The 10,777-nt window shown below is 40.4% G+C and overlaps 1 protein-coding gene across 1 annotated transcript in view; it reads left to right on the top strand.

Moving 5' to 3' along the window:
• The first annotated feature begins 1,062 nt into the window (after positions 1-1,062).
• LOC110502235 (V-set and transmembrane domain-containing protein 4) overlaps positions 1,063-10,777 on the top strand; it is a 33,279-nt gene continuing 23,564 nt past the window's right edge. Inside the window, exons 1-2 of the mRNA XM_021580111.3 lie at positions 1,063-1,469; positions 8,437-8,883. Of these exons, the coding sequence (XP_021435786.1) occupies positions 1,418-1,469; positions 8,437-8,883 (499 nt within the window). The 5' untranslated portion in view covers positions 1,063-1,417. The remainder of the gene's footprint in view (positions 1,470-8,436; positions 8,884-10,777) is intronic.

Here is a 10,777-nt window from a genome sequence, read left to right as displayed (position 1 = left end):
GAGCTCCATATTTCACTTTAAAACCCTGTCAACATGATTTACTGTATTTTAAGGTGTCTTAAAGCATCATGTGACCATTGCCAAGAATTTCCACATCTGGTTTCTCTATTCTATTCTATTCTGTTAACATTGTTTTATGTCAGATAGTGCGACAAACCGTCTGCAACTATCAGTTGAGGGACGAGTGTCAAGTAGGCGTGACGCCACCTGTTGGTCACATGTTGTGTTGCTGTACAGTAAATTAATCTTTACAAAAGGAGTTAATGTAGGAAGAGCTTTCAACGTCATCCTGCACAGGATTGGGAAAAAGTGAAGTTTGCATGACACCAGCCACATTTGACAAAGTGCTAACACAAAGTGCTAACACACTAAATAGTGTGATAGCTGTTCAGTACTTGCCAAATAGTAAGCCAAATTTGACCTGCAGTTATTAACACTTTATAAAATGCACTTACACATGGTTATAACCTTTATCTGTCATCAAGCAACCATAAATAGGCTGGAAATGTCATTATTTTCAGTGTTCTATTCCTGAATTCCACAACTCAGCTCTGAGTTGGCTGCCAATTGTGGAGTCATCAGCTAGAGCATAAAGGGAGGAGGGAAAGGTGTAAACTACATGTGATTTCACATTAATCTGCATGAAAAGTAAACAACACTATATAACAGAAATTGTAAAATAAAAATAATTTTGAAAGAGTGATTCCTGAAGGCCGTTAGACATAGTATATAAAGGGTTATGTGTTGTGTAACACCAGTGGGCTAGGGATGGCCTAGAGCCAGCAGTAATACTAGCTCAGCACTTTAGCCTGGCCATTAAACCAGCAGGCCTGTAGTCTACTGGACCAGTCTGACCACAGCCTGAGACTAACCTTGCCACTCTGTTGGAGAGACAGACACAGACACAGACACAGACACAGACACAGGTCACGCTCACGCACGCACGCACACACGCACACGCACACACACACACACACACACACACACACACACACACACACAAAAAAAGATGCCCGCTAGGCCTGCCTAATGCTTCTTAGGCAGCTTCAGCTGGAAATCTGCGGCTGTTCCAAAACACCACTCAGGAAACGACATTTCCCTACATTTAACAGGGGAAAGAGAGAGAGAGAGAGAGAGCGAGAATGAGAAAGAAAGAACTGAGGGGAGTTTCTAAGTGAGAACAGAGCATGTACTGTTTGTTATTACACACAGTGATTTTGGGAACGGAGAAAGAAAATGAGAGAGAAGAGACAAAAATAGAGAAAAGTAGAGTAGGCTAGATGGTGGCCTGGGCTCTGGAGGATGGTGTAACTACTGGAGAGTTGTTACATGGCTGTGTCTAGATGTATAGCTACATCTTGTTGTATTGCGTAGTTTATTGTATAGGTGCAGTTTATGGATTGGTTGACTGTGGAAAATGAACTTCTCCTCTGTAATGTACGTTCTCTTGACTAGAGCGCTCATAGCAGGTAAGATGCTCTACTTACATACTACTACTGTATTCACATACTGTACTACCTCTGTATTAACATACTACTACCCTGTATTTACTTGCTGTTAATTTATCTCTGTATAAGTAGGGATAAATAAATACTTTTGCACATTCTTCAGTTTGAATTGTCAGGATACTCTAACTCTCAACCATGTGAACTTATACAGTACATTGTCAGGCCACTGTTTTATATGTTATCCCATACAAACATTCTTCACATTTTATTGTGTTACAAAGGGCATAAAAATTTATTTAATTGGAATTGTGGAAGAACCTCTTAATAAAAAAATGTATTAATAGAAATTAAATACCTAAAATATGGCTCCATGCATCAAATACATTTTACAATCACCTATGGCATTGATTGCAGCTATGAGTCTTCTTGGGTAAGTCTATACTTGCTTTGCACACCTGGATTGTGAAATATTTTCCCATTATTCTTTTCAAAATTCTTCAAGCTCTGTCAAGATGTTGGGGATCAAGTCTTGCCATAGACTTTTAAGCAGATTTAAGTAAATACTGTAACTTGCCCGCTCAGGAACATTCACTGTCTTCTTGGTAAGCAACTCCAGTTTAGATTTCGCCTTGTGTTGGAGGTTATTGTCCTGCTTAAAGGTGAATTATTCTCCCAGTTTCTGGTGTAAAGCAGACTAACGCAGACTGTGCTTAGCGCCATCCCGTTTCTTTTAATCCTAAAAACCGCCCAGTATTTGCCGATGTAAAGCATGCCTATACCATGACGCAGCCACCCAAACACAAGGCTTTGCAATTAGGCCAAAAAGTGTATTCCTTTACTATGTTTTTTTTTGCAATATTACTTTAGTGCCTTGTTGCATTCAAGATGCATTTTTTGGCATATTTTGTATATTTCTATTCTTCTTTTCACCGTGTCATTTAGGTCATTATTGTGGAGTCACTAGTTTTCTCCCATTACATCCCTGGAGCAGTTTAATTCCTGTCCTGCAGCTCAGTTCAGAAGGATGACTATCTTTGATGTGTCTAGATTGTTTAATATATGATCCACAGCATAATTATTAACTTGACCATGCATGAAGAGATTATAAATGTCTGATTTGTTATTGTTACCCATCTACCAATCACTGCCCTTTTTATGAGGCTTTCAAAAAGCTCCCTGGTCTTTGTAGTTGAATCTGTGCTTGGAATTCAATAGTTGACTGAATGACCTTACAGATGTTGGATGTTTGGGGGACAGAGCAACGTTTAGTGATTCAAAAATCCTGTCAACCCCTATTATTTCACACAGAGTGACTCCATGTAACTTATTATGTAATTTGTTAAGCCACATGTTACTCCTGAACTAATTTAGGTTTGCCTAAACAAAGGGTCTGAATACTTATGCAATGACTATATTTTAGTTATGAACTTCCACTTTGACAATACAGAGTATTTTGTGTAGATTGTTGACAAATAAAAATCATAATTGAATTCATTTTAATCTGACTTTGTTATACGTTTGCAAGGCACTGTATCTACCATCTGTCAGCAACAGGAGATAAGCAGTCACTAACTCCTCAAATATCAGTTTTGAAGTTCAGAGTGCTAGCATCTCAAAATCAACCACATATCGAAAGTATATAAGCTAGGTATATATATATCTATACAGTGGGGCAAAAAAGTATTTAGTCAGCCACCAATTGTCAGCCACCAATTGTCACCCACTGTAATTTTCATCATAGGTAAACTTCAACTATGACAGACAAAATGAGAGAAAAAAAATCCAGAAAATCACATTGTAGGATTTTTAATGAATTTATTTGCAAATTATTTGCAAACAACCAAGATTTCTGTCTCTTACAGACCTGTAACTTCTTCTTTAAGAGGCTCCTCTGTCCTCCACTCGTTACCTGTATTAATGGCACCTGTTTGAACTTGTTGTCAGTATGTCCACAACCTCAAACAGTCACACTCCAAACTCCACTATGGCCAAGACCAAAGAGCTGTCAAAGGACACCAGAAATAAAATTGTAGACCTGTACCAGGCTGGGAAGACTGAATCTGCAATAGTTAAGCAGCTTGGTGTGAAGAAATCAACTGTGGGAGCAATTATTAGGAAATGGAAGACATACAAGACCACTGATAATCTCCCTCGATCTGGGGCTCCACGCAAGATCTCACCCCATGGGGTCAAAATTATCACAAGAACGGTGAGTAAACCACACGGGGGGACCTAGTGAATGACCTGCAGAGAGCTGGGACCAAAGTAACAAAGCCTACCATCAGTAACACACTACGCCGCCAGGGACTCAAATCCTGCTTAAGCCAGTACATATCCAGGCCAGTCTGAAGTTTTCTAGAGAGCATTTAGAGGATCCAGAAGAAGATTGGGAGAACGTCATATGGTCAGATGACACCAAAATATAACTTTTTGGTAAAAACTCAACTCGTTGTGTTTGGAGGACAAAGAATGCTGAGTTGCATCCAAAGAACACCATACCTACTGTGAAGCACGGGGGTGGAAACATCATGCTTTGGGGCTGTTTTTCTGCAAAGGGACCAGGGCGACTGATCCGTGTAAAGGAAAGAATGAATGGGGCCATGTATCGTGAGATTTTGAGTGAAAACCTCCTTCCATCAGCAAGGGCAACGTGACTGGGTCTCTCATGCATGACAATGATCCCAAACACACCGCCCGGGCAACGAAGGAGTGGCTTCGTAAGAGGCATTTCAAGGTCCTGGAGTGGCCTAGCCAGTCTCCAGATCTCAACCCAATAGAAAATCTTTGGAGGGAGTTGAAAGTCCGTATTGCCCAGCAACAGCCCCAAAACATCACTGCTCTAGAGGAGATCTGCATGGAGGAATGGGCCAAAATACCAGCAACAGTGTGTGGAAACCTTGTGAAGACTTACAGAAAACGTTTGACCTCTGTCATTGCCAACAAAGGGTATATAACAAAGTATTGAGATAATACTTTTTTTCCACAATAATATGCTTATACAGTGCCTTGCGAAAGTATTCGGCCCCCTTGAACTTTGCGACCTTTTGCCACATTTCAGGCTTCAAACATAAAGATATAAAACTGTATTTTTTTGTGAAGAATCAACAACTGAAAAATTGGGCGTGCAAAATTATTCAGCCCCCTTAAGTTAATACTTTGTAGCGCCACCTTTTGCTGCGATTACAGCTGTAAGTCGCTTGGGGTATGTCTCTATCAGTTTTGCACTGAATTTTTTTCCCATTCCTCCTTGCAAAACAGCTCGAGCTCAGTGAGGTTGGATGGAGAGCATTTGTGAACAGCAGTTTTCAGTTCTTTCCACAGATTCTCGATTGGATTCAGGTCTGGACTTTGACTTGGCCATTCTAACACCTGGATATGTTTATTTTTGAACCATTCCATTGTAGATTTTGCTTTATGTTTTGGATCATTGTCTTGTTGGAAGACAAATCTCAGTCCCAGTCTCAGGTCTTTTGCAGACTCCATCAGGTTTTCTTCCAGAATGGTCCTGTATTTGGCTCCATCCATCTTCCCATCAATTTTAACCATCTTCCCTGTCCCTGCTGAAGAAAAGCAGGCCCAAACCATGATGCTGCCACCACCATGTTTGACAGTGGGGATGGTGTGTTCAGCTGTGTTGCTTTTATGCCAAACATAACGTTTTGCATTGTTGCCAAAAAGTTCAATTTTGGTTTCATCTGACCAGAGCACCTTCTTCCACATGTTTGGTGTGTCTCCCAGGTGGCTTGTGGCAAACTTTAAACAACACTTTTTATGGATATCTTTAAGAAATGGCTTTCTTCTTGCCACTCTTCCATAAAGGCCAGATTTGTGCAATATACGACTGATTGTTGTCCTATGGACAGAGTCTCCCACCTCAGCTGTAGATCTCTGCAGTTCATCCAGAGTGATCATGGGCCTCTTGGCTGCATCTCTGATCAGTCTTCTCCTTGTATGAGCTGAAAGTTTAGAGGGACGGCCAGGTCTTGGTAGATTTGCAGTGGTCTGATACTCCTTCCATTTCAATATTATCGCTTGCACAGTGCTCCTTGGGATGTTTAAAGCTTGGGAAATCTTTTTGTATCCAAATCCGGCTTTAAACTTCTTCACAACAGTATCTCGGACCTGCCTGGTGTGTTCCTTGTTCTTCATGATGCTCTCTGCGCTTTTAACGGACCTCTGAGACTATCACAGTGCAGGTGCATTTATACGGAGACTTGATTACACACAGGTGGATTGTATTTATCATCATTAGTCATTTAGGTCAACATTGGATCATTCAGAGATCCTCACTGAACTTCTGGAGAGAGTTTGCTGCACTGAAAGTAAAGGGGCTGAATAATTTTGCACGCCCAATTTTTCAGTTTTTGATTTGTTAAAAATTTTTGAAATATCCAATAAATGTCGTTCCACTTCATGATTGTGTCTCACTTGTTGTTGATTCTTCACAAAAAAATACAGTTTTATATCTTTATGTTTGAAGCCTGATTTTTTTTCTCATTTTGTCTGTCATAGTTGAAGTGTACCTATGATGAACATTTCAGGCCTCTCATCTTTTTAAATGGGAGAACTTGCACAATTGGTGGCTGACTAAATACTTTTTTGCCCCATATACAGTGCCTTGCGAAAGTATTCGGCCCCCTTGAACTTTGCGACCTTTTGCCACATTTCAGGCTTCAAACATAAAGATATAAAACTGTATTTTTTTGTGAAGAATCAACAACAAGTTTTATATCTTTATGTTTGAAGCCTGAAATGTGGCAAAAGGTCGCAAAGTTCAAGGGGGCCGAATACTTTCGCAAGGCACTGTATATAGTATATTCAATTAAGCAGATGCTTTTATCCAAAGTGACTTACAGTAATTTGTGCATACATGTTTTACGTATGGGTGGAACCCACTATCCTCGCGTTGCAAGCGTCATGCTCTGCAGAGATGTGCGTGTGTGTGTTATTATGTGTGTGTTTGCGTGCACTGGTTTTGTAAACAAAGAAACAGCGCAGACATAGCTGTGGTTTGGTTGAATTCAGCCCTTGTTCTGACTTCAGTGTCACTGTCTTTGTCCCAAATTGCACCCTATTCCGAATAGTGCACTACTTTTGACCAGAGCCCATGTATGATGTCTCTGGCGTGGTTATGGACAACATATGAACATGGTTATGACATAAAGATATTCCGTACATACACTGCAAAATAATTCTAGTTGTTTCAAAAATGCAAATGAATTACTTAAAAATCAAACAATGTGATTTTCTGGATTTTTGTTTTAGATTCCGTCTCTCACAGTTGAAGTGTACTTATGATTTTTTTTAAACAGACCTCTACATGCTTTGTAAGTAGGAAAACCTGCAAAATCGGCAGTGTATCAAATAATTGTTCTCCCCACTGTTTGCATGATGCGCAGCGCTAGTTCATACAGGAAACCAGAGTATTGGCATAAGTTGATAGCATCAGCTGGTATTGCACCAATTAGATTCATCACTCCATGTTAATATGGCGGTCTATTTAGTCCACCAGGTTCTGCACACACTTCTCTGATGGCTGCCACGCGCAAACTATGCACTGGTGTTCTCAGTGGCATGCTATTGCAGGAACATGCGTTACTCGCATGAATGTCTGTTACTTGCTTTCCCCCCAGCCTCCACCTTTTTGGTTCTGTGTTTCCTTCCTGCAGGTGAATTGGTTTAGCATGCTCTATGCCTGTAATTATTATTATCTTAACAATATGCATGCTCTGGCAGTGAGCTACCCTGAATGAGCAGAGCCTAACGCCAAGACTAATGTATTGCATGTATTGTAATCTTTCTTATAAATGGTTAATTTAATACGTGGCGTTTCCTGTCTGAAATGTGTAACATATGAACTCTCGGGCCATGGACAGACTGTAGGGGTAGGAAATATTAACAAGACTAAAGCTCTATAGTAAACACACACACACACACACACACACACACTATTTATGGAACACAGGTGGTCCTTGTTATCCTGTCGTGTTTCTCTCTCTTCCCCTTTTCTCTCTGTACAGTAGATAAATGTGTACCACCTGTAGCTGTTCTGTCTCCGCTGGCAAATTGTCCATACTGTTTCCAGACAGACTGACTCCCCTGAACAGACCTGACCCAGCTGGTAGCACTGGGCATCAACACACACAACCCCCCTTTAGAAAGTGTACAGTCTGTGAACAAGTCAAACTCTATGGACCCCTCTTAAACCTCTCCAGACCCTGTCTGGACTTCTATTTATCTATAAATGTACTGATGATCCAGTATGAATGTTACAGTTGTTATTCAAGAGGTGATAATGTACAGTATTTAGAATCACAGATAGAGTAGATTTGAGCAATAGTGTCAGTACAGTCTCTGAGTAGGTGTGTGTGGGCGTGTATGCGTGCATGCATGCATGTGTGTGTGTGTGTATGTGTTACGAGAATTATGTTCTCAATGTTCATAAACCACTTCAATTAAACTACTCAGTATGCAACCCAGAATTTGTAAGATTCTGGTTGAATGAAACAGACGGAAGCCCAGCTATGATAGTCAAAATGTTTATTCACGAGAGCGCTAGTCCGTTGTACAAAATCATTAATTTTATACTGGCTCCTTATGCACTTACATTCACACACAAACAGTAGGTATCCTACGCACATACTGTATCACTATTCAGCCGACAAAGATTAGGGAGACCGTGGGAAGCACTTCCTGTCCTCTCTCAAGATTAGGGAGGCGGTGAGAAGTACTCCCTGCCCTCTCCCAAATCTCTCAGTGGCCCCTAGCCAAGGTCGGCACCATATTTTGCTGAGACAGTCTGTGTTTAAGATGCTATAAAGATCTATTGTACAGATATATAATTGATTTACTAAACTTAAACAAACCCATCAGATAATAAATGTATGATTCTAATCAATTTCATACAGTTATAAGGTTTCAGAGTGGAATTACTTCATCATTATCTTTCAACATTTAAATTACTTTAACAGTATGTTTGTCCCCACAGGTGTGTGTGAGGCCCTGAACGTGACCGTGATCCCTGGGCCAGTTGTCATGGTTAGTGAGGGTGAGAACCTGAACCTGTCCTGCCTCGTCTCCCAGAAGAAGAGGAGCAACAGCTTCCTCGTCCTCCGATGGCTCTTCTCTCCTCCTCTTCCCTCTTTCCCTCCTCTCCCTCCATCCCCATCTCCTCCTCTTCCTGAACAGCTGATTGTGAAGTTGACCATGAAGAAGATACAGATATATGGGAACTACAGTTGCCGGTTCTCCCAGCCCAAGTTCCATCTGTATGAGGAGAGAGAGGGAAGGACAGAGGGAGAGGTGTATGGACTGCTGGTACTGAATGTGACTCGAAGGGACCGAGGGTTCTACACCTGTAGGGTCCAGGAGATACGCAGACACAGAAACAGCTGGAAGGCTTCGTCTAATGGCACCTCTGCAGCCCAGCTCACTGGTAAGAGTATGTGAGTTGTGTATGTGTGTTTTTTCATGTGTACCTATGGGTGTGTTCATGTGCTTGTGTGTGTGTGTGTGTGTTATTGCCCAGGACTGCGCTATGGTTATGTAAAGAAGGATGGTCTCAAGGTCAGTTACACAGCTGTTTCCTTCAGCTCAAAATCAGAGCGAGGTTACCTCTAGTCAGTCACAGCTCTCAGAATAGAGCTTTCCTGGCCCTGGTTGTTATGCCACAGATAACTGACTGCCAGTGAAACTATCTACTTGCGTAGACACACAATAATTTCAACTCTACAAGATTTTCCTGCCATGTACAGTAAACAGGTCTGGAGCAATATGAAGCATGGGGAGACCTGGGACCAACGTCTGGAGATAGAAATCTATCAAAATGTTTCAAATATATGAGTAGTGAGTCACAAACAAAAGATGTCTTTAAATCTGATTCTTTAAATATACTCATATAGTTTCACAAACATATGCCATGATCCTAAAGCAAATTAGTTAAAAACAAATGCTGATGACCAAATAAATGCAAGACAGATTTTTTTCTGATTAACACAGCACATTACTACTGTAGTATATTTCTTACCTTGCAAACACAATGTTAATGTGAAAACATTTGTGACAGGTAACAGGATCTGAGGCATTTGACGCCAGTTCCTACTTCACAGTAGGGCTGTTTACAGAAAAATGCCTTCTTGAACTTTCATGTGGCTCACTTACAAACTTGAATAGGATACGAAAATATGTATACAAATGTTCAATTATGAGCCTAATTTAGCGAAGTAGAAAACACTGCGCTATACAGCGAGAAAGAAAGGATCCTTCCTGGCTGAAATAGTGGAGTGGTTGGACATGCCGAGATATGAGTCCTGATTGGTCTGTCATGTCACAGGCTTCCTTAATCAGTATATACAGTACAGTGCCTGCAGAAAGTATTCACACCTGTTGACTTTCTCCACATTTTGTTGTTTTACGGACTGAATTTAAAATGTATTAAATTGTCACTGGCCTAGACACAGTAAATACCCCATAATGTCAAAGTTACATTTTTGGGGATTTATTTTGTATTTTTTTTACAATGAATTAAAAGTGAAATACTGAAATGTCTTGACTCAATAAGTATTCAACCCCTTTGTTATGGCAAGCCTAAATAAGTTCAGGAGTAAAAATTTGCTTAACAACTCACTTAAAAAGTTTAACGGACTCACTTTGTGTGGAATAATAGTGTTTAACATGAGTTTTGAATGACTATCTCATCTCTGTACATCTCTGTTCTATCTGTAAGGTCCCTCAGTCAAGCAGTGCATTTCAAACACAGATTCACCCACAAAGACCAGGGAGGTTTTCCAATGCCTCACAAAGAAGGGCACCTGTTGGTAGATGGGTAAACATTTAAAAAACAGACATTGAATATCCCTTTGAGCATGGTGAAGTTATTAATTACACTTTGAATGATGTATCAATACATCCACGTCACTACAAAGATACAGGCGTCCTTCCTAACTCAGTCGCCGGTAAGCGGTTTCACCGTGAGCCCAATGGTGACTTTAAAACAGTTAAATCGTTTAAAGACTGTGATAGGAGAAAACTGAGGATGGATCAACAACATTGTAGTTACTCCACAATACTGACCTAATTGACAGAATGAAAAGAAGGAAGCCTGTACATAATTTTTTTAAATTGCAACAAGGCACTACAGTACTAATGTCTGAATACAAATAATTATGTTTGTGTCAAATCCAATACAACACACTGAGTACCACTCCATATTTTCAAGCATAGTGATGGCTGCATCATGTTATGGGTATGCTTGTAATCATTTATGACTGGGTAGTTTTTAAGGATAAAAATAAATGTAATAGAGTTAAGGACTGGGCAGTTTTTCAGGA

This window comes from Oncorhynchus mykiss, chromosome 23, assembly GCF_057628025.1.
Source record: "Oncorhynchus mykiss isolate SJ-2025 chromosome 23, ASM5762802v1, whole genome shotgun sequence".
NCBI lineage: Eukaryota > Metazoa > Chordata > Actinopteri > Salmoniformes > Salmonidae > Oncorhynchus > Oncorhynchus mykiss.
Note: the sequence above shows the minus strand (reverse complement) of the source record. Positions and strands in the feature narration are given on the sequence as shown.